The 27,768-nt window shown below is 37.9% G+C and overlaps 2 protein-coding genes across 3 annotated transcripts in view; both read right to left on the bottom strand.

Annotated features, from left to right (window-relative positions):
- The window catches only part of LOC141349280 (adhesion G-protein coupled receptor G7-like), a 99,266-nt gene that overhangs the window by 60,124 nt on the left and 11,374 nt on the right, over positions 1 to 27,768 (bottom strand). Inside the window, exons 4-6 of one of the 2 annotated variants that reach the window (XM_073861574.1) lie at positions 4,634 to 4,793; positions 2,738 to 2,926; positions 1,589 to 2,507 (exon numbers count right to left, since the gene is read on the bottom strand). In XM_073861574.1, coding sequence (XP_073717675.1) covers positions 2,502 to 2,507; positions 2,738 to 2,926; positions 4,634 to 4,793 — 355 coding nt within the window. In that variant the 3' untranslated portion in view covers positions 1,589 to 2,501. Of the gene's footprint in view, positions 1 to 1,588; positions 2,508 to 2,737; positions 2,927 to 4,633; positions 4,794 to 27,768 lie in introns of those variants that run through there. The other variant, XM_073861575.1, reaches the window with a different exon arrangement.
- On the bottom strand, positions 4,848 to 19,957 carry LOC129453619 (adhesion G-protein coupled receptor G7). The gene is made up of 13 exons (XM_073862321.1): positions 19,234 to 19,957; positions 14,590 to 14,700; positions 14,400 to 14,503; positions 14,160 to 14,309; positions 13,293 to 13,384; positions 11,195 to 11,325; positions 10,522 to 10,629; positions 10,069 to 10,229; positions 7,661 to 7,837; positions 7,473 to 7,585; positions 7,058 to 7,389; positions 6,650 to 6,731; positions 4,848 to 5,052 (listed from the first exon to the last, which is right to left on the bottom strand). Exons 4-13 carry the CDS (start codon positions 14,190 to 14,192, stop codon positions 4,848 to 4,850), a joined length of 1,434 nt encoding a protein of 477 aa, XP_073718422.1. The 5' UTR covers positions 14,193 to 14,309; positions 14,400 to 14,503; positions 14,590 to 14,700; positions 19,234 to 19,957.

Below are 27,768 nucleotides of genomic sequence, written 5' to 3' on the forward strand. Positions count from 1 at the left end.
TCAGATTCTATGTGGTAATTTATCCCAAATAATATATTTAAATGGGTAGATGGCCTCTCTTTTGTTGAAATGTAATTATTCCACACTGGTAAATTACCTGCTAAACTGGTTAGATTTTGTTAACAAGCTCTGTTAGCATGACCCCCCCCCCCCCCACACACACACACACACACACACACACAAAATCATCTTAGGAATTAATTTGGATTTTATTTTTAGAAATAGATTGTTCTATTTTGAGAAATGGTTTCCTAAAAACGTATATATATATTCAAAGATGCACAAATTATTCCATATATTAATTCCAGCACATTTGTCTCTGGCCTTGCTCGCTCTGTTGCTTGACAGGTGCGCATCTCCGTCTTTCAAACAGGTATCATTATAACCTTTATAACAATAGTGTAAGTTTTATACTTCCACTGTGTTAGTCTGATATGAATAACACACGTCGGCAAATGATTATTATCTGAAAATAATTTGTATTTATTATTTGCAAATTATCATCTTATTTGAATAGATTCTTATTGCTGCTTTCGCAGACATCAGGGTGTATTTTACCAACTATAGGCTATTGTTTTACCAGTGCTTATGTGTATTTTAATGTCTGAAATCTAAAATAAACATTATGAGGTTGAAAACACTGCATACTGTTGATATATGACAGCGCTGACTGAGCTCGTCCGGCTCAGGGTCAACCAACGCGAAAGACGTTTGAATCTGGCAGCAATGTCATTCTAAATGAACATTCTAAATCCCATATGGGTATAAGGTTAAATTATTATTTAACTCAAAATGATGAACATTTTATTTGTAACCATGAATACAAAAATAAAACAGAGGGGGCACAAATCAGATCTGAGGGGGCAATGCCCCCTTTTGCCCCCTCGTGGTGCCGGGCCTGTAATACACCCTGCAGTTGTTTATGGATGGTTTGATGAACATTACAAAGAATTCAAGATGTTGCCTTTGCACCAAACTTTCCCAGATGTTATTTGCATCAAGAATCTGAGATGTACCAATCAATTCAATATATTAATCCCCCACCTCGCAACTTGCAGGACTTAAATGATCTCCTTCTAATGTCGTGGTGCCAGATAACACAGGACGCATTCAAGAGAAATTGTAGAGTCGACACATCAGAGATGTTTTGGCAGCACAAGGAGGACGTACCTGGTGGTTTTAGTTGTTGTGGCTGATCAGTAAAGGCTTATCTTTTAGATGTATCACATGTGTATTTTCTTGTGAATGGCTCCTCCTGGTGGATATAAAGAATCTCTGACTGGAGTAGTTCAAAAGCCCATGTCTTGTCATATTAACCAGTACATTCATTCTTACAGTCAGTTATTAAAAACACTTAAAAACATTTCCATCATGGGAGTCATAACTATCAACATTACATCAGTTAACAGGGCAAGATCTCAGTTCAATGAATTATGAACAGTTGGACACAATGCTAATGCAGCCATTTATTACTGATTTCTACAACTTACTCCTGAGGTAACATATCTCACAGTACTGTAACAGAGATCACAATTTTTTACCTGTGAAATGTTTTACAATGATACAAAATTTAACAAAAGAGTCTTAATTATTTAATATGCCATTTTATTTTACGTTTATTCAGTTATTACAATTTGGGATACGTCTTAATATAGTTTAACAAGTTTAAGACATTAAAAAATGTATTCAAAGTATGTTAAAAATAACAAAAATACCCCTAAATATTTTTCCAACATTCCAACATTTTTCCAGCCTTTAAAAGTTATAGCTTTAACAATATAGCAGTGTTGCCAAGTCCCCAGTTTTCACACAGAATTGGGCAACTTTTAAACTGTTGTTTTGTCAGCAGGTTAAAGGTGGAAGAATTTTGTGATGACCTTATCTATAAAATCAGTGTTTATAATATATAATATAATATATAATAATATAATATTAATTCTTTATATACTGTAAGAAGAAAATATGTTTCTGAGTCTTGGTATTTGGCGTAAGGAAATTGGGCTATTTTTGGGATAGTTTTGATTGGCCATTGGGCTGGTTATGTTAAGCAACCTTTTGTTGGCAACCTTGCAATATACACAGAATATAAATACAAATTATAAATTATAAAAATAAAGATAAAGTAAGTTATTTCAACTTTATTTTTTGTAATTTATAGCAACTCCTCCACAATTTTAATATCAAGTTGATTAGTGCAACAAGGAATTTTTCATTGTTCAACTTTAACTTTGAAAATTGTTGCCTGTTAAAAAAGATTGAATGCAATTAAAACATCAAATTTGAATAATTTTAAGAAATCGACACGCATCTAAAATGCCTGTTATATAAAACTGAGTTGCATGCAAAATTCATTTCTAAAATAATCACACCCATCATACATGCATCCACCATAATTCAAGTTGGCATCCTCCTTTCTCAGCATCCATTTAACATGAGATTCACTTCATGTTGTGCCTTTATATTGATGTGATCAGCACAGCCACAGCCTCCAATGATCTACGTCAGCTCTATAATGAAAAGTTACGCACATTTTTGTTTGTCATGGTCACAAAGCAACAGTACTGTATAAAATCAACACTACATCTGTAAAATCTGTTTAATATTAAAAAGATTTGCAGTCTCAGCAATTTTATCTATCTTGTTGTACAAACAGAATAGAGATCCACTTTTACAGTGTGTGTTTAGTATAAAGCATACGTGATATATTAGCATGATACATTATGTATCCAGTTATTACCAGCGATGACATCTCAGCGGAGTCAGGATCAGTGGGTCTGTAGATTTCATTGCTTTCTTCTGTCTTAACTTTCCATAGGAAGAACCCTTTCCTGTGAATGGCAATTTTGGGTGCATTCATAGCTTTGAGAATGCCTGGATTTGATTTTATTACGGATCTCAGAGTGAATAAAATAAATATTTGTATGCCCTTTGGAAATAGAAAGAATTCAAATTAATATCATTGCAAGCATTGCAGATAAATTTTACAAAGAAGAAAAGGACCGCACTTTGCATATAAACGTATTTGTGCGGCCCTTTTTTTCTTTGGAATTACTTAAGCACTCTTTTGAAGCCTGCTCCTACGACACAATTATTAGATTAATTTTACAACCCATGAAGTTTAGTATAAATGCGTTTATTTTACAAATGAAAGGCTTTGTGATCATGAAAAAAAGAAAAGTTGAGTGCAAATGTAAATTGTCAAAATTAAAAGTGTGTTAAAAATAGGAGTGCATATGCATTACTACACTGTAAATATTCCTTGTTGCACTTAAATTTTTAAGTTTAATCAACTTAAATAACGCCACACCAGCAGAGGGAGCCCTCGTCCGAGTATTGACCGCTTCCTCTGCTTCATTAGTTACTTTAGTGATGAGAGAAACCAAGCTTTTCGAAGCTTCAAAACAATTGAACCAATTGCTTCGAAAATTGATTCAGTTTTCGCAGCAGTTCGTAACACCACACATGCTGGCGACCCCTGCTGGTCAAAACAGTGTAAAAGCAGATATGTCCAAACATTTTACACTTCTTTTTTACAAAATGATAGCAATATTTTTAATAAAATATATTTTTTAAAATTATTAAACTTAATTAAGACATAATTAAAAGTGTATTGTGGGTTTTTAGTTTTATTTAGGGCAAACAAATCATTAAAATTAACTACCCTTTTAATTATGCACATTTTTGTCATTAAAGGCGCTCTAAGCGAATTGATGCGTTTTAGACCATAAAACATTTTTTGTTACATACAGCAAACATCTCCTCACTATCTGCTTGCTGCCTGTCCGCTGATCAAACTGTAAAAAAGCGATGTCTGTAGACAGCTCAGGCTCGACAAATCGCAATATCAACATAGTGGCCAAACCTAGCACAACAAAACATAACAAAGTGTTCCAGCCAATAAACGACAAGAAGGATTTGGGGGTGGGGGTTGGGCGCATTCATGAAAGCACGGACAGGAGAGGGAGGGGGAGGCGTTAGCTACGCTCCGTTTGTTTGAAAACAGTTCAAACATCAACAGGAAGTGACGTCGCACATTATTCGCTTAGAGAGCCTTTAAATCTGTCTATAAACAAAAAGTATGCAAAATGGTTGTGTTATCAGTAAGAAGGATGAATGTTTTATGAACTTGCATAATAAAACTGACCCGAGTTCACCTAAACATATTAGACACTGGTCATTTGTTATCAACTCCCCCTAGTGGTGAACCATCGGATTTTCTAAACTTTTCGAAACAGTTATGACGTAATGAAGCCTCGTTTGCTAAAGTCACGTGACTTGGGCCAGCTTGAAACACGATCCGAACCACTGATTCGAATCAAAAGATTTGTAAATGTTTCGAAGCCTCATGAAGCAGTGCTTCGAAAACGACCATCACTAAGTTACTTCCTGTTTGTAGATATTTTAGCATGGTCTGGCTAACAGAGCAACAAGGATTTTTTTATAGTGTAGTGATTTGGTAATTATTGTTTTTAGTGTAAATGCAAGTAATTGTGACATTGCCCACTTTAGTTATTGTAATGATAATCTGGTAAATTATGAGTGAATGCAACATGTTGATAAATGGGGGCTGATTCCTTGCTAATGGGGCTGTGGAGATAAAAAAAGGGAAATGGTTTTGAAACACTTATCACACCTGTGTTGTGTTGCAGACACAAAAAACTATGCTCAGGATGAGGTGAAGAGTTGGTTCATGGGTGATAAGCAACATGTAACCAGTGACCCACGATAGACCAAGCATCACAGCCAGAGAAAAACTACTCAGAATCTTCTTCTTTAGAGGACTTTGATGCGAACTGGACAACAAAAGTATTATCAGGACAAACAAGATTGCACAATATAATTAACCACTAATGTATTACTTCTGAGAGTATCTGTATAAAATTAAAGGTGTACCGGTTTAAATTAGGGATGGTCTTGCAGGTGTTCTTAGAGAAATACACCAATATTACTATGTTGGAGATCAGCATGATAACCAAGGGAAGCAGAAATCCCCAGAACATTGGCTTCCTCATATCGAAATTCTGTTTGGGGTCCAAGAAAGCCAACCAGCAACTGTATGAAAAGTGGACTCATAAAATCAGTACTGTAAGCATTTAGTGATCAAATACTTTGGCATCAATAATGTATTACTAGCAGTGTTGGGAAAAGTTACTTTTAAAAGTAATGCATTACAATATTAAGTTACTTCCCAAAAAAGTAACTAATTGCGTTACTTAGTTATTTCTCATGGAAAGTAATGCTTACGTTACTTTTAAGTTACTTTTGCGTTACTTTTTCTTACTTGGCTGAGACTTGATTTCTTTCAGGCTTTGTAGGTGTTTTTTTATGACAGAGAAGTTGTGCATTCAGAAATGTAGGGCTGCAACAACGAATCGATTAAATCAATAAAAATCGATTACTAAAAGAGTTGGCAACGAATTTCATAATCGATTCGTCGTGACGCAGAGACGTTTAATTTAAAAAAGAAAAACTTCAGTTAAGCATGGAGCGGAGGGAATACACTCGCGCTGCTTCCCAAACCACCTATTTCTATACTATATAGTAGGCAAAGAGTACAAGAAGTAGTGCTTTTCACCTACTATATAGTATGGAAGTATGCGGTTTGGGACGCAGCGTCGGTCTCTCTCGCGCACTGTTGCTTGCAGAGTTCATCGTCTTACATTTTTTAAGGCGAAGTAATGAATGGTGTATTTGCATTTTGCGCGGGAGTAGAAGATGCATTTTCCGTTTTCACAAGACGCATGTATGTGGCCAAATGTAAATGGAACAGTTTTACCAATGAGATATAGCTATCCGATCAGAGAAAACACATGAAGTCAAATTTAAAGGTACAAAGCTGTCACTGGGGCAGTACACTTTATAAAATATAAAATATGTATAATTTAGGTACAAATATGTATCTTTGAACTGCCAATATGTACTTTTGAAGTACTAATATGCATTTTTGGGTACAAAGGTGTACCTTTTTAAAAGGGTACTGTCCAGTGACAACTTTTGTACTTTTATTTCTGAGAGTGTACTCATATACTATCTTTTTGATTCCATCAAGAGAGGCTTCTTGATTAATCGATTATTAAAATAATCGTAAGTTGAAGCACCTACAGAAATGCATATTTCCATAGCAAACATGTCAAGCTCTGGTCTGCCATCTCTATTTTCGACTATAACAGTTCCCACTCAGCCGTTACCCATAGAGTGTCAACACCACGGGTGTATTATTCAAAGGACCAGAGTAAATTATTCCACTTATACCTCGGTTACAACAAACATTGCTCTGTTGCCTATTTTTAAGACATTTGACAGGTTATGTGTGCGGTTTACAGAAAAATATTCAACACCCATGGAACATTTCTCAACCAATCAGAATAAAGCATTCAAAAGACCCTTGGTTCAGTTGAATTCATTACATTTTTTTAATCAAATTAATTCAACTGAAAAGTAACTCGCATTACTTTTATAAAAAAGTAACTCAAATATTAATGTGTACATTTATAAAGTAATGTGTTACTTTACTCATTACTTCAGAAAAGTAATATTATTACGTAATGGAAGTTACTTGTAATGCGTTACCTCCAACACTGATTACTAGTGTACATGATACCAAAAAAAATTAATTTAATCAATGAAATCCCCAAATATTAGTACTTACAATTCTTCTTGTCGATAACCTAAAGGATCTTCGACTCTGTAAGTGGAACCCAGTGAGATACCAACAATGATGGCAGGAAACCCTGAGACAGGAAAAGTTTTATAGGCACTCAGTAATGTCATTATAGCCAGGATTCTTATTCTTGTCCTCAAAACATTACAGATACACTAACTAACCTTATAGTCAAAATATGAACCCTAGCACTGGGGATGTACCCTTTCAAAAGGTCTGCAGTTGTACCTACTAAAAATAGTTCATTATAGTATCTCAGTGGTACATATTGGTACCAAAAGTAAATCTGTAACGAATGGTACATCATAGCACCTTTTTGAACCGCCCCAGTTACAGTTGACAGAATTTTTTTACTGAAAGTGTAGGTTAAACAATAAGACTTTCTGAGTTTCCTACCCCAGCCGACTGCTAGGGACACCTTGGGAAACCATGGAGGTGTTCCAGACATTGTGGTTTTGAAGAGGAGGAACACATTAATTCCATACAGAGTATTCCAAGTGAATGTGGCCAACAAGAAGAAATGAATCAAGGCTGTAAGTGCCGTACAAGGACCCTCGTCAGAATATTGATGATAATCTGACACAGGAACAAGATTTTCTGCTGAAACATTAGCCACTTCTGCATGATGGACAGGGTTGTTAATGCCAAAGATGAAGAAAAGGTAGAAAATCATCATGCTCAAGCAGATGTTCACCAAAAGCAGAGTCGGGCTGCATCCCCTTGACTTCCTGTAGTAAAGAGTTTATGAATATATAAAAACTACAGATCAACAGGAAAAAATGCCATACTTAACTTTCTTAACTGTTTTTACCTGGTTGCAATTTGGTAAACTGCTGTGACAGCAAGACCCAATATAGAAAGAGTACAGCCGGTAATGCTGATCCAGTTTAATGCTTCTGAATACTGATAGTTTATATTGAAAGACTGCAAAAAGACACTATGACATTATGATCACTGCAATTTACTTTAATAAATTATTTGACCATAAATGTATCTTACCATCAGGACTGCAAAGTTCTTATTTAAGTTGAAATTATTTTCCCGTCGATCAGGTGTACAGCTGCACTGTGCGTGACCCGAGAAACTCTTTTTTGTGCAGCCTTTTGTACTCCAGTCGTTTTCGCTGTAACTCCAAAACACGCACGCAAAGTCGTCGAGGGACATCGTGGAATCATTCTGAAAGGTCAACAATCTTTTAATTCATGGGCAATGTGGTACCAATTTGTGCCTCTGAGGTATTTACCCTGTAGGTACAAAGATGTACTTTGGTAACGCTTTAGATTACAGCCAGGAAAGTACTGAGTAAGTACAGGGAATTTACTGCGAATGTTTCTGTAATTATAGTGTACTTATAAAGTACATACGTGCAATTTTAAGGGAACAATATATAATATTTTGGGAACAAAGAGGTAACAAGTACCACTTTAACTCATTCACCGCCAGCCTTTTTGAGAAAAGTTGCCCACCTGCATTTTTGTGATTTTAACAAAATTTTCACAAAATTCCTTGCAGGAAAAATTATTTTCTATAAATATATAAACATACAAATTATATCAAATTAAAGAACTCAGAATGACTATCAAACATAAAGAGAGTTAAAATAAAACGTTATATTTTTTTTAACTTCCGTTTTTGATAAATTTTCCATTTTGGCGCCATCTGGTGGATAAAAGCGGTATTACACTTTCACTTTGAAATTCGTCCAGAAAGGCATACTTATTAGTTAAATATGAACTCATAAATGACGAGATAACTCGTCAATGGCGGTGAATGAGTTAATTTACAGCCCGCAGATGTTGTATTTACTCTTTAACTACGTGAAACAAGGGGGTAACAAGTGCCACTTTAATTTACAGCCCGCAGATGTTGTATTTACTATGTTACTACGTGAAACAAGGGGGTAACAAGTGCCACTTTAATTTACAGCCCGCAGATGTTGTATTTACTCTGTAACTATGTGAAACAAGGGGGAAACAAGTGCCACTTTAATTTACAGCCCGCAGATGTTGTATTTACTCTGTAACTATGTGAAACAAGGGGGTAACAAGTGCCACTTTAATTTACAGCCTGCAGATGTTGTATTTACTCTGTAACTATGTGAAACAAGGGGGTAACAAGTGCCACTTTAATTTAAAGCCCGCCGATGCTGTACTTACTCTGTAACTACGTGAAACAAGAGGGTAAACATTTTTGCCTTGCCTATTTTTAATTTTGGTTGATGACCCAACAAATTCCTGTACTCTTTTTCTTTCTTAAGGTAAGTAACCTTTATTGAAAATTCTAAATAAATTGTATCGTACTAATAAATAGCATAAACACATTAACTGAATTTCAAGTTTTGTTGTTTAGTAATCTCCATCATCATGCATCATGAAATGATAAAATATGTACCCCCGTGGTTAAAAAAATACTTAGCCTATGCCTAAATATATGTTAATAGCCTACCTATATTATTCCAAAAATATATATGCTGTATGACTATGATTAAATGAAGACCCACAGTTTGCAGAATCCATGTGAAAGCAGCCATGTACAAATCATTTCAACTTACTATTATTTAGGTTGACAAGAGATTAGTTGTCAACTTCGAAGCTTCGGTAGTAATCAACTACCGGAGGGGGTTGAACATACTCTTCTCTCTAATAAAGGCAGGAATCTCTGTGTGACTGTCTGTTTGCATCCATTTTTATTATGTTCATCCTATCGACTTCATGCATGGAGGGAGTGCAGTGTCGCATTTTGTGCCATATAGACATTGTTCAGAATAACTTTTAATAAACTACAAAACAGCGCGAGCTGGCATCGTGCCTCAAGCGTGCAGGGCTTATATTCTCCGAGAACAGACACTGCACTAGTGATACAAAACACAGTATTTCTATCAGCGCCACGCCGCCACCTATAGAGCGGAAGCATAAAGCGCACTTCCTGCTTAGCAAATTCTATGCACTAACGCTAAAATGTAAAAAAAAAGAATATTCGAATCTCAAAAATAAAAATCGAATGTCAACCCACCGAACGAATATTCGAATAATTGCCTATTCTGGTCCAGCCCTTGAAAGCTCCATTTTATGCTCCATGTGACTTTCATCACATGCCTCAGTTTCTGTAGTGGTGTGATCACGCCAGCAGGTGATAAGTCAGCAGGACATAGCAACAGAAGCAATCTTAAAATATTGGTTACTTTCTAAAAAATTTAAGTATAGGGCATCTACTAATAATTATACATAAATAAATCTGTTTTTACCAATGCAAAATATGTTACGATGCGATGCATTGTAATGCAAATGCTAATTTTTTAACCGTTGCATCGCATTGTTAACTTTTTATACAGATGCACCGAGCAAATTGGGGAAAGATTTTCCAATCCCTATCTAGCTACATTATTACTGGCTACAGACATTTCTCACCGATGGTGTGACTGAAAACTGGACTTCCATGGCGTCTGATCCATTTTCGAACAGGTTAGCAGATAAAACTCTTCTCTTGGTATTCAGAGAAGGCTTAAAGCTTTTTGACGGAAAGAAATGGTCGCTATTATAGAGAACAAACCCAACGCCTTTGTTCAGTCCTAGAGAGAGAGAGAGAGAGAGAGAGAGAGAGAGAGAGAGAGAGAGAGAGAGAGAGATTCTTTATTGCAGTTATTGACATTTGCCCCTATAAAGTCTTTAAACATTTCCTTCTAACCGTAATACTAATGTGCAGAGGGAAACGGTTACTGAAAATTATTATATGGCCTTCTTAATCACTTTATTATATTAAATTCTTTCTATTTTAAATTCTTTCTCTATCATTTTTATATCAGATTACTTTAAAACTTTAAGCATATTGATTGCAAAACACAGAATATACTGTAGATTTACCTTTACTGAATGTAATATTCATCTGTAGGTCAACTATCTCTTCTGGAAAAGGCTTCGTATTTGAATCCAGTTTTATTCTGCCGGGTATAAAGGTATCATTGCCTGTTGCTACAAAAATAAGTAGATAATTAAGGTTGATCTATGTAGACACAACATGTAAAAGTTTATAATGATGCAGCTGTGAAAACAGACAGAATGTTTATGGTAGGAAATTTCGAATGTTGAAATTTTTACTATTGCTGGATGTTAAGCAGACTTTTGTATTAATTTTACAGTCAATTGTTTGTTTTAACTCACCCCTAAATATACTTTACCTCTGTTTTAATAGCTCAACTGCTGAAAAATATATTATAGACTCACACTTTTATTGCTTAAAGGTATATATGCTAACAACAGGATGCCATAATGTCGATTATCACAAAAATCATGTAATCATTTTTTTAGCTGGTTTTAGTGAGGCACGTACTACGTATGTTAATGTCAATTTTAATTATTCCCTTTTACAAAAAGTCTTGCTTTTGTAGAATCTGTTTTAATGGTTGGTTGATAAAACATGATTTTTCACTTATTTTACATTATTTCAACACGTCTCAAACGCACTTCCGGTCTCTATGAAGCTTTTCCTTCCAAACCACCCAGTCTAATGTGTTGGTCAAGCTGGTCCAGTACTTACCATTAAATAAGGTCAACTGCACGTGTTGAGTCCCAGGTTTCCCCTTAAAGGACTGCACTGCTAAGTTCGGCTGTACCAGGAATTTAATTGATTCATTGAGCAGTGAGAAATTCTGCAGAGTCTGTGTTAGTCTGCATAAACAAATCAAAATCAGACATGCATATACAGTATTTATGCATAATGTTGGTACAGTGTTTACTGTATGTATATGAGATGGTTGTATACAGTATGTCAGGAGCAGTGCATAGAAACGAGAATTGTAAAAAATTAAACAATTGTAGTTCTAAGATTCTGTTAACTATTAACTCTTTCCTGCCAGCGTTTTTTAAAAAAGTTGCCAGCCACCGCCAGCATTTTTAATGATTTTCACAAAAGTTTAATGCCTTCCAGAAAATGTTCTTATTTAAATATATAAACAAACAATATATCAGATGAAAGAACAAAACCTAACCCTAACTCAAAAAAAAAAAAGTTTATCCTACCTTCATTAGTTCTCTTGTAATCACCTCTCAAACATTGGTAGGTTTTTTCAAAAACACCCAATTTTGAGCAAAAAGCTGAGATAATTCCATTTTTGTGAAGGACTTTTGATAGAGATCAGATGCAGAGCGATCTTTAAAACATACACTTAGTTCTTTCTCTTTCACGTGAGGCGCTACTTCCGAGTTGTATAAGTTGCGGAAGTGCGCCACCTGGTTGATAATAGCGGTAAAATCTCGTCATTGGCGGGGAAGCGTTACGAGATATATCGTCAATGGCGGCGAAAGAGTTAAAGTCCCCCTGTGGTGAAAATCAAGTTTTTGTTGTTTATATGTCTATGTGGGGTTTTTAATATGACTTGGTTTCCTACATCACAAACATGATGACCTCTCTGGGTAGGTTTCTTTAAAAATACAAAATTTTGAGCAAAAAACTGAAATAATTGCGTTTTTGTAAAGGAATTTTGTTAGAGGTTAGATTCTGAATGATGATCAAAACATACACGGAGTTTAAAATGTAGTTGAATTAGCTAATGCTTCAGTTTTTTTTTTAATTGGGTAATAGCGCCATCTAGTGGGTAAAAGAGAAATTATAGATTACAGTAAAAACTCGTCAGCAAAGCGTCATTGGCAGGAAAAGTTTCTCTTAATTGACAAAATAACTCGCCAATGAATGCGTGGGAAAGAGTTAAAGGGACAGTAAGTAAGGTTTTAAGTGTTTTATTAAAGGCGCTCTAAGCGAATTGATGCGTTTTAGACCATAAAAATTTTTTGTTACATACAGCAAACATCTCCTCACTATCTGCTTGCTGCCTGTCCGCTGATCAAACTGTAAAAAACGCGATCTCTGTAGACAGCTCAGGCTCGACAAACGGCAATATCAACATAGTGGCCAAACCTAGCACAACAAAACATAACAAAGTGTTCCAGCCAATAAACGACAAGAAGGATTTGGGGGTGGGGGTTGGGCGCGTTCATGAAAGCACGGACGGGAGAGGGAGGGGGAGGCGTTAGCTACTCTCCGTTTGTTTGAAAACAGTTCAAACATCAACAGGAAGTGACGTCGCACATTATTCGCTTAGAGAGCCTTTAATCAAAATCAATGTCTTTATTCATAAATATGTCCTCGTTGGTGTCAAATGACCTTTGCCAGTGATCTGACTTTTCTTTGTAAGATTAGAATTTCTTCTCTTTACTTACATTGAACGAGTAAGTCCAAGGAGGCTTCCATGTCGTTCCGCCGTATTGATAAACTATAATAGCAGAGAGGGACAAAAAGCACTAGCCTACCAACGCGTTTTACTTCAGAACACATGAACCAGCTGAAACGGACAGGGAGATCAGTGATTACATAACGGCTACCGTAGTTGCAACACGCATTTGGAAAAGCGAGGCGCTAGAGAGCACTGTTCGTTTGAATGCCAAATACAATTTCACCACTAGATGTGGGTAAATCCTATTAATTTTGCCTTTATAGAAGAACTTTTTTTGGAAGGCATTAAAGCGCACATTTCACAAGACTTTTTAAGATGTAATATAAATTTTTGGTGTCTCCACTGTACATGTGTGAAGTTTTAGTTCAAAATACCCCAACCCTAGCAGTGCACTTTTTCATATACTTTGAAAGAGCTTCATGATCGACATCAGAGAATTTCCCTTGACTGGCATTCAGGAGCTGACTGACCGTAGCTACTGTAGACACAGCAATATCCTGCACAACAAACAAAGAGATTGAAGTTATAACCTTTTATTCTGGTTCTCCTAAGAAGTAAAACACTTTCTCATACACGTGGACATATATAAAGTGTTTTGCTGGTCAGGATTACCAAAGAAACAGATCAATGCTTTGAAAGCATCACAGAGTTAAGACCTAAGGAAAATGAACCTATACAGTACATGTTCCTGTCATATACAGTCAGAGGCGTCATGCCCATTCAAACTGAGGGGGCAGGTGCCACTTGTATTTTTTAGCCAAATGAATTTTGCATGCAACCTCAAAATCAAAGAAGCGTCCATTAATCTGTTATTTGACTTTTAATCTGTTTAATATGCACAATTTTATCAATTCTGTGCTGCATCCTTGTCACTTTTCGGAGATTTTCGCCGTTTTGATCGTGTTACAAGATGTCATCAGCGTCTGAGCACGCTCACGAGCTCTTTGCTGTTGCTGCTGCATTTTGCTATCTGAGGAATTAAAACGTGGAAGAAACGCTCACATCATTTCTAAACCCCAGGAAGGTAATGTGCTGTTAACCTCCTCTGTGTAGAAAATGTATGATTATATTAGTAGATTTGTCCATCTCTGCAAATAAGATAATGTTTATAATGAAAAAGAAACTGAATGCGTTCTGGCCAGTATGAAGGAAAGCGCACATTCAGGTGACGATCTTGATGTGTCGCATTGGTAAATAAAACAGTTGTTAAAAACTCACTCCATGGGGACAGCTAGGATTTTTAAAACCGATGTGTAAAGTGTAAATAAGTACCATTGATCCATTGGTTTCAGTGGAGAGCAGCATGTTGGCTATATTCACTGCTTTTGTGATGTTATGGGGTGTCAGAAGTTCTGGTCTGGATGTAAGGATCTGAGTACTGGAAGCCAAAGATTTCTTTTCTTCCACAGGAACCCCAGCAATCTTGATTGAAAGAAACAATCAATCAGTTAAAATACATTTTATCTGTTTCTGTGGAAAAGTTCATGCAAGTATGAAACATTAATATCTTACCCCTGCATCAATGTCGTCCAAGGTTAAAGTACAATTCAGAATGTTTGGAGCATTAAACACACCGGTTGTTATGTTACAGAGGGCTGAGGCTTTGGGAATCCCAGCTGAAAATATAAACTTGGAATAAAGAGATATTTCAAGAACATTAATTCATAGCTATAAGTGTACATCATGAAAGAGGACAGAGTACCATTTGGTCCGCTTTCACATAGCTCTTTAGATGAAGCAAACCGGCCTAGGACAGTTTTTGGAAAGGTAAATCCGGATGTTGCTGTGGGTCTTTGCTCAGGGCAGAAATTTGCTGTAAAAGCATTTGTAACTGTTAATAACCTTCAACATTTGCATCAAACATAACCATACTTCGGGATAGTTTGCCCAAATATGTATAGACGGTTTCATCGGACGCACACACGTTATCGTGGTTACACGCCTTGAGTTGTAAACGGGACCACATTACGCCTATTTTACGTTTATTGCACTGGCTACCGATTAATTATCGTAGTGAATTTAAAATTGTATTGTTTGTTTACAATATCGCTCCTCAACACCTATTATTCATAATTCAGTCAGATCACTCATCTATTACGGGTACCTAGATCTAGACTGAGATGCAGGGGGGACGGGGCTTTGGTAGTAGCCTGGCTCCACCCTCCTACGTGCTTCCGCTTAATTTTCATTTCGCTTCAGTACTACGTCTGGGACTGCTCTGTAGAGTTTCGTTTTCTCCTGCAAAAATCTGCAGGTCCAATCAGCGAACAGATGGGGGTGGCTAAGAACGATGACGTTGAGGTCATGCGTCAGTTTGAGTTGTAGTTCAGTAATGGCAGCGGAGAAAGACGTGAGAAAAGCTATTCGGTCCGTTGTTGCAAAACTGCCGAATATACAGAAGTTAAAGCCGGAGCAAGAACCAGGTTTGCTAAGTTTTGTTTGTCTGATTATTCTGACTTGTTGTTTCCGGCCGGTTTCGGCGCATGATATACGTCACGACCACACGTTAGCGATCACCTATGGCAGATCCTGAGTGACTCTGGGCAGATCCAATAGTTTAAAACTTAACGGAAGTAACGCTTTGCAATGGAGCGTGGCCAGACTCTCTATACAAATTAAATGAATGTACAAGAGTCTGGTTGGACCAGGCTACTTTGGTAGTAGCTGGCCCAAAGTTGCGGAACAATTTGCCTTCATCTATCAAAACAGCGCCCACAGTGTCAGAGTTCAAAAGTCTTTTAAAATCTGTTTTCTTGTGTGTTTAACGTCTTTTGAATGTTTATTTTTAATTATTGGCAATGGACGTTGGTAACTTTGTACAGAACGTTGGTCGACTAAATGTGCTTTATAAATGTAATAAACTTGAAACTTCTGGTCTGGCTAGTGGCTAGCTGGGGTCCATTCTTCGTACGTCTCTTACTAAATGCAAAATCAAATGAGAAATCCGAGATGATCAGATCTCGCTAATTATGATCTCGCTAATTCAGTTCTTTGAACATTCCTGCTGTTGGTGATTAGTATGGCAGGATTGAATTATCTGAGATCATTGCGCGTTCGTGCACCGCATGATAAGTCAATACATACTGATAGTAGAAACACTGATCAGCAACGCTGTGATTGGTCAGTTGTTACAATGCCGAAAAACATGCAGAATTTTTTAAGACCCGGCAGTTTTCTACACAAAACCACCCTACATAATGTCAAATATTCTGTTAAAATATAATCTTGATAACTTTATTATTAATGTCCAAGATTATCTTAGATGACGGTCTTTATAGAAACTACCTACAAGTGCCTAAATACCTTAACATCAGATCCATTATTCTCATACTTAAAGGGCTCTGTTGTTATTGATTCTGTGTGAAAGTCTACCATAAGTTGCGTTTTGTCCACAAAAGCCGCTTGCTTGTGTTGTGCTGCTGAAACCGTCTATATTCTGTAATCACTTAATAAGCCTCGTGTCATTTTGGGAAAACTGTCCCTGTAAGTATATTTACACAGTACCAAAGCTATCACACAAGATTCGCTTTTATTTATATTCTAGACCAGGGCTTGACATTAACTTTTTTGCTCACCAGCCAAAGTGGCTAGTTTTTTTCCAAAGTTACTAGCCACTCAGCATTTTCACTGGCCACAAAAAAACTTGACTTTGCCATCCTAAAATGACTTTAATTTGAGTAATTTTACTCGATTTAGCTAGATTAGATGCAGATTGACTTTCAAATGCAGACTGACCACCCAAATTAAGACTACATTTTTTAGCTGGTATATCAGTATAGATCATATCATATATTTAGGTGCATGAAAAACATGCTATTATAAAACGGCTCGTTCTGGTTCTTCATTCTGATTGGTTGAAACACGTTCTAAGCCGTGATAAAATACCCCAGTAACCCCACGATTCAGACCGCATTACATAAGTATCACTCCGCCACTGTTGCTGTGTACTAATTTATGTAAATAAACACCACAGTCTTTAATATTTTTTATTTTTCTACATTTGCACAATTATGGCAATATCCAGATAAATGTCAATAAATATTGTTGAGTCATATCGTCAATAAAGAGAAACCGTTCTCTGAGTTGATTCTATCTTAAATTTATTTTTCCGCTATTATCCACTAGATGGCAATTTTACCCAACTTAAACACTGGCGCATTCACTCAACCCTAAAAACACCGGCTCGGAATCTGATCTCTTACAAAAATAATATTTGTACTAATATAATTACAACTTATTTGTGTTTTATTTTATGAAATCCTGCTATGCATATTAAAGCTCACGTAACACACGCTGTTTCTGCATTTCTGATGTTAATCTGGAGTACCTATAGAGTAGTATGACATCCTTTGTATCTCTGTCTTTAGTTTAATCAGATTTATAAAAGAAAGATTAGCTTTACCGAATCTTTCCGATAACGTACGAAAAAATGAAGAAGGAGGAGTTATACCGCTGGAGGAGCGAGTACGAGTCATGCAACACTATGCAACACTGTTTTAACTTATGATTCACTACATGTTTGTGTCATTTATATAATATGCACGCGACTATTTCCAACATAAGACAGAAGTCTTACTTACCGCGTGCAACTCGTCGTGACCCGGTTGGGAAAATCCACCGTATCAAACACACACGCAAAACTCCGCTGCTACCCCGGATAATAAACTATATCCATTGTTTCCATAAGGCTGGATGTCTTCTCCTTACATCCAAAAACACACTTCTTCTTACGTGCCATTGTTAAGTTTTGAAATTAAACAAAGCTGAGTGGCGTGATAAGCTGTTAGCAAGCTCTAGCGTCTCCCGCTGATTGACGGGTGGGCGGGGTTTTCCGGGGGAAGTTTTCCGGGGGAAGCCCATATAAAGAAGTGATACGTATCGAAAACCCCTGAACCGTCAGTTAGAAGCGTAATCGAAAAAAAATTGCCGAAACTTGCACGAACCCTGGCGAAGTGCATTCGGCACAGAAATACTCTGTAACACGTCCAACTGCTGTTTTGAAACTTTGCCTACGTTTAGCATGAGGAAACAACTCTATAACTGTGTTAATAAGTCAGAATGCTTGAAATACCATTAAACCCCCCCCCCCCCCTTTAAGTAACCGTTTTATAAAAGCAATAAGCCCCAAGAAGCAGTGGGTTACCAGTGCATTTTATAACAGCTAAGGGGCGTTGTTAGGCACGATGCGAAGCGATGCTTTAGTAAGGCATAAATAGATTAACTTCTAATGAATATATTAAAAGTGGAGCAGGGGTGTAGAAGGTTCACTGAAAAGTAGGGCTGTAACGATTCAACCGTGTGTCCCATTAAAAATGCCTGTCTGAAATCGATTCTGAATCGCAGGGCTGCGATCATGAAAATACCTAAAACAATTTGAAGAACGGCGATATAAATATTTCTGTAGACATTTCCTGGATTAGCATTCGTAATGCTACTTATTGTGTGGCACAAAAGGAATTTTTTGCACGGGAGCGCCCCCTGGCGTTCGGATGTGCCTGGATTTCACAGTAATTCATACAAATTCATTCATTTGGAAAACGCGCAGTTGCACAGATAATCGTTACACACCTACTGAAAAGATATACACAAAAACCCTAGAGAAACTCTTTTAAGCGTTAGTAACAACATCCGTTATTTTTAAATGCTTGATTGTGGTTTCTGTTATATGTTATTTAAGACTTTTAATGGCAAATGTCGAGAGGCCATTATTGTTGCACAAAGTAGCCTACATTAAGATGATGCGCGAATCTCTCCACTGATGGGTTTCCTTTGAATTTGGACAAAACTGGGATGTGTGCATTCAGGTATGCGCTATGAATTTCTCTCCGCTCTTGCCCAGAGAGTGTGCACGTACTTTTAATCTCTTCAATCACTTACATGCAATTGTTTTATCTTTTCGAAGTGTACGTGTGTGCATTCAGACTGCGTCCCGTACATTCGCAAATCCATCAGCTCTTACGCTCTCTCTGGTAAAAAGGTGGCGCTTTGGTCCACAACGCAAGCCTCCGATGATCACGCTCGTCTCAACAAAAGGTCTCAGTATGTTACGCTGGGTACAAAGAGTGCTCATGGGAGTTGTAGTTTCCCAGTGTTATTGCGCTTTGTTTATAATTTCGCACACATTTAAAAAAAAAATCAACCCGCCAAAGTGGCTAGTGGGATTGGCTGTCTTACCCGCCACAGCCGAAATCTACCCGCATTTGGCGGGTGTTAATGTCAAGCCCTGCTGTAGACCATCAAGATATATTTGCACTGTATATTGTCACCAAATCTTGATATAGAAAAAGTCTTACATAGCATGAAGATAAAAATGGCTACACATTATGAAATATTTTAATAGTTTTACAAATGTTGCAGTAAGTTCCACTCCAATCATCTTCACAGAGGCAAAACCCAGCTACAAGGTTTCCATTTTCGCACACCAGGGTTGAGATGGTGGTTAAGACAGGTAATGTTGAGACATCGGTTGTTATTACAGGTAATGTTGAGACGTTGGTTGTTAAGACAGGTAATGTTGAGACCTTGGTTGTTAGGACAGAGGATGTTGAGACTTTGGTTGTTAGGACAGGGGATGTTGAGACTTTGGTTGTTAGGACAGGGGATGTTGAGACTTTGGTTGTTAGGACAGGGGATGTTGAGACGTCGGTTGTTAGGACAGGGGATGTTGAGACGTCGGTTGTTAGGACAGGGGATGTTGAGACGTCGGTTGTTAGGACGTTGGTTGTTAGGGTGTTGGTTGTTAGGATGTCGGTTGTTACGACGTCAGTGGTTAAGACAGGTAATGTTGAGACTTTGGTTGTTAGGACAGGAGATATTGAGACTTTGGTTGTTAGGACAGGGGATGTTGAGACTTTGGTTGTTAGGACAGGGGATGTTGAGACGTCGGTTGTTAGGACGTCGGTTGTTAGGACGTCGGTTGTTAGGACATCGATTGTTACGACGTCGGTTGTTAGGACGTTGGTTGTTACGACGTCGTTTGTTAAGACAGGTAATGTTGAAACTTTGGTTGTTAGGACAGGGGATGTTGAGACGTCGGTTGTTATGACAGGGGATTTTGAGACATCGGTTGTTACGACGTCGGTTGTTAATACAGGTGATGTTGAGACGTCGGTTGTTAGGACAGGGGATGTTGAGACATCGGTTGTTAAGACAGGTGATGTTGAGATGTTGGTTGTTAACACAGGTAATGTTGAGACATCGGTTGTTAAAACAGGTGATGTTGAGATGTCGGTTGTTAACACAGGTAATGTTGAGACATCGGTTGTTAGGACAGGTGATGTTGAGATGTCGGTTGTTAACACAGGTAATGTTGAGACGTCGGTTGTTAGGACAGGTGATGTTGAGACATCGGTTGTTAAGACAGGTAATGTTGAGATGTCGGTTGTTAGGACAGGTGATGTTGAGATGTCGGTTGTTAACACAGCTAATGTTGAGACGTCAGTTGTTAAGACAGGTGATGTTGAGACGTCAGTTGTTAAGACAGGTGATGTTGAGACGTCAGTTGTTAAGACAGGTGATGTTGAGACGTCAGTTGTTAAGACAGGTGATGTTGAGACGTCGGTTGTTAAGACAGGTGATGTTGAGACGTTGAGTGGTTTTGCGATGCTGTAAATGGTGGTATTGTTTTGACACCAACCCTGTCCAAAAACATCTGTGTACAGACACAAAATCATTATTAGCCTTGTTTAGCCAGACTTCTGACTTCAGACTTTTTTCGCAAAGAAACAGTACAGTCACCTTATTATTATTTTTTTTTATTAATTGTTTACAGCAGGGGTTCTCAACTCTGGCCCTTGCAATTTACTTTCCTGCTGAGTTTAGTTCCAGCCCGGATCAAACACACCTGAGAAAGCTAATTCATGCAAGCTATGAGACTGATTGCCTGGTTTAGAAACATCAGAGTATACACGGACAAGGAAATATGCCCTCACAATTCGATTCAATTATGATTCACCAGGTAACGATTCAATTCAATTCCATTCTGCGATGCATTGCGATGCAGAAGAATTGTACTGTACACAACAAGGCAAATTTTTCATCAGTCATGATGAGGCAATACAAGCAGTCACTCACACTATTGTAACGGGCACCCAGCAATAAATTTATTCATGCCAACACACAGTAACCACTTATTACTGAACTTTTTTCAAGTAGTAAAATCAAGTGCAACTATTCTCAACAAAAACAGACAATGAAATTATATACCTGTGATGAGAGTTTTACACACAGCGTAAGTCTTGTCTAGTGTCCCATTAACTTTGTAGAATCCGAAATGTGCCCATATGTCCGCTTTTCATGGAAAAGGGTGCGTTTTAATTTACCCGTCTATCACGGTCATCTCTCTCCACCTCAGCCATCTTGCTTGATGTTGTTATGCCCCCGGAAGCAATTGAAACTGCACAACTTTATTGTCCACTCGAGGCCAGAAAATAAACAGTGACATAATCGATTATGGCACTTTGCTGCATCGATGCTGAATCGTGCATGCACGCATTGCGATGCATCGCCGAATCGATTATTGTTGACAGCCCTACTAGAAACAAAAATTGCAAATATACCTGCAAATATACTTGCAAACACACCTGAGCAAGCTAATCAACATCTTCAGAAATACCAAGAAATTGCAGGCAGGTGAGTTTGATCAGGGTTAGAGCCCTTTTTACAGCATTATGTTGTGAACTGTGGATAGCCAAATTAATACATTACATAATTTCAATGGAACTTTAAATCAATGTTTACACTATGGAAAGATTATTATGCAAAGCAGTCAAAGTTTGTAAAGAGAGAACAGAAACAAAAGTAAAAAAGACTTACCACTTCGGTAAAAACCAGTCAAACTCATCAAATTAATAATATTACTGTATATATATATATATATATATATATACAATTAATATGAAAGCAATGATAGCTTGCATGAAGATATTCATCTTCATGCAAGCTATCATTGCTTATTATTATTCATTCAGATAATAGTTGAAATATATTAAAAACCAAACTTACCTAAGATAAAGATGAGAATCAGGCAACAGTGCATCATTCAAACGTTAGATGAACTCATTACTAACATGAAACCTGACGACTATTGAACAACTAAGACTGATTGTCTGGTTTACAAACATCAGAGTATACACGGACAAGGAAATACGTATTTATGACTGTCAGGAACTGAGGGCGAATGAACCCAAACGCAAACGATGTCAGGGAGAACAAAAACGCTTTATTAACTGACAAGAAACAAAAAAAACACGAGGGGGTACACAACATAAAAAACACTAAACAGTTACACTAAACTTGACAAGATATTTGAATTACTTCCACACGAAACATGGGAACAGCACAAAATGAACCAGCACAGGACCAAGGATACAAAGGGATTAAATAGCAAAGACTAACCAAGATAACAAGGGGAGAACAGGTGATAGAAATAAACTAATGATTAACTGTTAATAGGGAGAACAAGAGGGCGGGGTGATGAGACGAGACACCGAAGGCACATGACTCAAACACAAGAAAATGAGCCTTCACATAAGACATGGGACTGTCAGAATCCAGCAATCATAACAAGACACAATATTAAACATTATACCATGGCCGGATCCTGACAGTACCCCGCTCTTAATGGACGCCACCTGGCGTCCCCAAGGGAACACACAAGAACAAAAACATGACAGATAAATGACAGGACTAAACAATGAACACATCAACATGTAAAATAACCAAGTCAAGTGCAAGAAAAACAATGCAAAATCAAAATCAGATAAACAAGAGTCCACTGGATAAACAAGACAAAACAGTCCAAGGGGGTGCAGGACGGGGGCGAAGATGTGGTCGCGTGGGTTGCACAGGCATTAGCCGCGTGAACTGGGTCGACGGCACGGATTGCGCGGGCTGGGTCGGCGGCGCGGGTTGCGCGGGCTGGGTCGGCGCGGGTTGCACGGGCTGGGTCGGCGGCGCGGGTTGCGCGGGCTCGGTCGGCGGCGAGGGCTCGGCCATCCCAACAGCAACCCGAACAGCGGCCAAGCCGAGAAACCTGCCAATCACGGCGCCAACCTCTATGCTGACCGGATCTGGCTTAATGATGGCTCTCCAGAGCTCAGCAAAAAGTGCAGTTGGTATTTTGCCACTGAGCCAGTCCGGAACTGGGCGTACTGCAATGGGCAGTAAAACCCATGCAGGGGATGTAACAGCTGACTCCGACACCGTTGCTGGGTTCAGTTCTGGCTGGTTCATTCTGTCAGGAACTGAGGGCAAATGAACCCAAACGCAAACGATGTCGGGGAGAACAAAAACGCTTTATTAACTGACAAGAAACGAAAAAAACCACGAGGGGGTACACAACATGAAACACTAAACAGATACACTAAACTTGACAAGATATTTGAATTACTTCCACACGAAACATGGGAACAGCACAAAATGAACCAGCACAGGACCAAGGATACAAAGGGATTAACTAAACAAGATAACAAGGGGAGAACAGGTGATAGGAATAAACTAATGATTAACCGTTAACAGGGAGAACAAGAGGGCGGGGTGATGAGACGAGACACCGTAGGCACATGACTCGAAACACAAGAAAATGAGCCTTCACATAAGACATGGGACTGTCAGAATCCAGCAATCATAATAAGACACAATATTAAACATTATACCATGGCCGGATCCTGACAATGACAGGCAGAGGTTATCAGCTACAATGAGTCACTAACAAGAAGATACACTATGTTTTGTTTCTGTTTCATTTATAACATATGAATGTTGGTTTGATTTACAAAACAGTAGCACAACAAATGAATGTCGAATGTCATTATTGATTAGTTTGGTGTGTGACGTCACTTTGGCCAATAACAACAGCACAGTCTCTTTAGGTTTCTCCATAGAGAATTATAGGTTCAACTATAAATGAGAAATGGCGCCCTATCACACTTCTAAATTATGATTATAAATAATTTGCCTTTATATTGCCAAAAGATTACATCATATTATTTATGACACTAGAAACTAAAATTGCAAATATACCTGCAAATATACAGATTAAAAATTAAATAAAATATTTGCCAATTCATGTAACGAAAATCATAATTAGTTATATAATTAGTTTTAATATTGCTAGGCAACCACCTAGTCAGCTGTCTTGTCAATCAAATATTGAAGCGTCCGCTCTTTTGCTGTTAACTGTCATATTAGCAGAAACTTTAAAAAGATGACGCTTGCTCTGACCTTGTTTGAGGGTGAGAGGTGCACAAACACGCAGGAGAGAATGAGCGAGTGGAGTCCGGTTCTTCAAAGCAACTGTAAACTTCACTCACCACAACGTAAGGCCCGCATCTCCCCTCATTCGAGTGGACAATGGAAAGACGCGAATGACGGGCGCTTCTCCGCTCTCAGCGTTCCTTCAAAGGTGCGTGCCGGCAAAAAACGCAAGGCGCTCAGCGCGCATAAACAGTGCGCAAACGCTCCATGCCCATAGAATATCATTTAAAAAAGGCACCTGCAACTGCCCTAAACGCTTTACTGGCCCCTAAAAGGGTCAAACAGAAAGCTGCATCCTCCTGAGGTCGCATATGCAGGCTGCATACGTTATTAAGGTTTATTTCAGATCATTAACTTAGCATTACATTCGCAAGTCGTGAGCATATTACAACAATTTGCGATTAACTAAATTATTAGTAAACTTTATAATTGTTAGTAGTCTCTAATAAGACAGTCTTTATGAAGTAAATGCAGTTTAAAAATGCGACCTCCGAAGGATGCAATCTTTTATTTGAGAAACGGCCAGAATTTCACCTACACAAGAAATCTCGCGAGACACACTTAATCTCGCGATACATATTTAAACTCGCAAGATCTCATCGCACGAGATCTTGTCACACCCCTAATAATTAGTAGACAGGCTCTGAATGATTATCTAAAACAACATATATTTTTAATAGTTGGGTTTAAAGAGAGTTTTCTCATCCAAAACAGAAGGATTATCCATATTTACGTAAGATTTAGGCTACATAAGATTTTTCTTGTTCATATTTGGAATAATACATCTTACAAAATGAAAAACAATATATTTTACTAAGCAAAAGGACTGAAGTCCTAAATTTTGATGACACTAACAACACTTTTAAAATGTATTTGTTGAAAAGTGTCTTGCTTTAATCAGATTCTATGTGGTAATTTATCCTAAATAATATATTTAAAAGGGAAGTGGTCTTTCTTTTTTGATGAAGTAAATTACCTGTTAAACTGGCTAGATTTCTATAGCCTGGCTCCGCCCTCCTACGTGCGTCCGCTTAATTTTCATTTCGCTTCAGCACAACGTCTGGGACTGCTGTGTAGAGTTTCATTTTCTCCGGCAAAAATCTGCAGGTCCAATCAGCGAACAGAGGGGGGTGGCTAAGAACGATGACGTTGCTGCTGAGACACGAGAAATACAGATTTCAGTGTTGCACTTCCTTCTTTCAATGATCATCATTTTGCAAACACCCCTTTTTTCGGTCAAATAGGCACCAAATTCTAAATGTATGTTACATTTCGACTACAAATATGACGCACTTTCAATAAAGATTAATGTTTCTACGGGTGAAATGCTCCTTTAAAGGAAATCACAATAACCCTAGTTTCCTCTTTAAAACTGACTAGAAAAAAAGAACAAACAGAACCAGATACTAAACTCCAACACAGTAGTAATGACTTCATGAACTTCTTTACTAACAAAATTGTGGTTATTAAGGAAAATATCAAAGCTATGCAAGCCGCCACCATTTTACCCAATAGTACACTGAACACTAGGGGCTCTATCTTACACCCGGCGCAATGCAGTGCAATGCGCGATGCAAGTGTCTTTTGCTAGTTTCCACCCTGCGCAATTATAATTTTCACGTTTAGCGCCACATTGTATTTAAAATAGGGAGGTAGTATAATAGTGAAATCCAAACAGCGCCATCAAAAACGTGACGTCCTTTAGAGATGTTACCAATCGCTCGTTCCTCCATCAGCCAATGACTTCATGGAAAATATTACTAAAATTTATGTAAAATCCACTTCAAAGTATTTTATTAAAGAATTGTGTCAGACAGCTTGAAACACAATACTAGTCATAGGGTGTATACACCTGCATTGGTAAAATGATGATGACAATGACCCTGTTCTGAGCCCTTCAGCATATTATATAGTGATCAAATAGTGGTCCAGTAGCCCTGCCTTTCTTTCACTCTGTACTATCCCAATGCTCAGCAGACTCCTGCCTTTAGGCCCCTTAGCTCCTTCTTATAACTCATGACAACCTGGTGATGCTGTGGCTTTATCTCTATAACATTCCAAGCTGGTACTTGCGCCTTTTGACTCGAGAAGACTTGCTAATTCACATGTATACCTGGGGAAAAGTGTTCACACGGCCGAGCCGCTCTCAGTGTATCTGCATCTGTGAAAAAAATGTGCACCACCTGCATGCAGAGAGCACGCACGCTGCCTACACGACATCCAATCACTGTAGTCCCACGTTGGTTTGGATGTTGGGACCGTACCAGCAGTACAGCTCAGCAGTGGTGTAGTCTACGTGATACGCAGGTATCTTATGCCTTATACCCACTAGGAATTGTCAAGGATTTCCGTATACCCACTAAAAATAGCGTGAGGATGCGTAACAGCATGGTTTTGTGACATTTCAAACTTTTAGTCATAATTTAGATGTGAAGCACTTACTATTAACATGCTACACTTGCTACTTTAGCGGGTTGAAATGCATATACATATTAGTCTATATATTTGGTGTGTTTGACTTCCTTCCAAACTGTGCAATCCGATCGCCGATTCGGCGTATGAAATCAAATTACTATAGCGGCGGCGCAAAAGTGACTGATGTGGCGCCACAAGAACCCACAGCCGAGTGACAGCAAAGTACCGCGAGAGCGATTCCAGTTATCACGTGGAGAAATCTGCTTTGAATCACTCTCGCGGTACTTTGATATCAACAAGAGGTCTGCTTAGCGCTAAATGAAGTCGAACCTGCAGTGTAGCTGCTCACGCGACACTGTAAACAAACAGTCCATGTGGAGAAGTGAACAAGTGCTGCAACATAAAATCCAGAGAGTTAACAATGCACATGTGAGTAAACAACATTTAAATCATCAGTCCAATTTGCTTGTGCTTCACAGTGTTAAACTTCCTTTCTCTGTGTCAATTATATATCTATGTTAAAGATGTATATGATCTTAAACTTCTGTGAGGAAATTCATGTCTGCGTTGATGTTCAGTTTAGACTTGCAAATTAAAGATCATTTTCTTCAATTTGGTTTGCGTGTCTAATATTAGGCTACATGATGGTCTTGTAATAAAAATTAAGTAAAAGCCTATTTTCAATTTTAGACAATGCTTGTATTAAATGCAAAAAATAAGCTTTTTATATCATTGACTATGCAAATTAGAGTAACTTTATGGTCATCTTAAATGTGTATTAATTAAAAACATTTACACCATTAAATTACACATGGTAATGTTATCAATAGTTGTCAGATAATAGCTATTGAAAGAGTGGATATTTTTCTCCTTCAATGCATGTGTTAGCCACGGATTGAAGATTGTAAACAGTTTGTTGTATTTTAATTAACAGTTGAGTAACTTTTGGCTCTGAGATAGATGTTGGTTAACACTAAACCAGTCTAAAAATCGGTCCAGTTTCCCCAGCTGTAAACCCATTGGCTGTTAAAGTCTTTTTTATCTTATAATAACCTGACATGTTGATAACACATTCAGTTTATATGTTTATGATTACACTTTCTAAATGCTCTCAGTTACATGAAGATCCATACGGTATGCATCTGTTATACTTTATAGTATCAAAGTTCATCGATAAAACACCCTTGAACACTGTCTCCATATCAGTGAG

This window comes from Misgurnus anguillicaudatus, chromosome 23, assembly GCF_027580225.2.
Source record: "Misgurnus anguillicaudatus chromosome 23, ASM2758022v2, whole genome shotgun sequence".
NCBI classification, from domain to species: domain Eukaryota; kingdom Metazoa; phylum Chordata; class Actinopteri; order Cypriniformes; family Cobitidae; genus Misgurnus; species Misgurnus anguillicaudatus.

Coding starts and splice junctions, on each gene's coding strand:
- LOC129453619 (XM_073862321.1), bottom strand. CDS start 14,192: ATGCTGCTCTCCACTGAAACCAATGGATCAATG. Junction 13,385..14,159: donor CTGAAACCAATGGATCAATG/GTACTTATTTAC, acceptor TTTGTTGTGCAG/GATATTGCTGTGTCTACAGT. Junction 7,586..7,660: donor AGAACTTTGCAGTCCTGATG/GTAAGATACATT, acceptor GTCTTTTTGCAG/TCTTTCAATATAAACTATCA.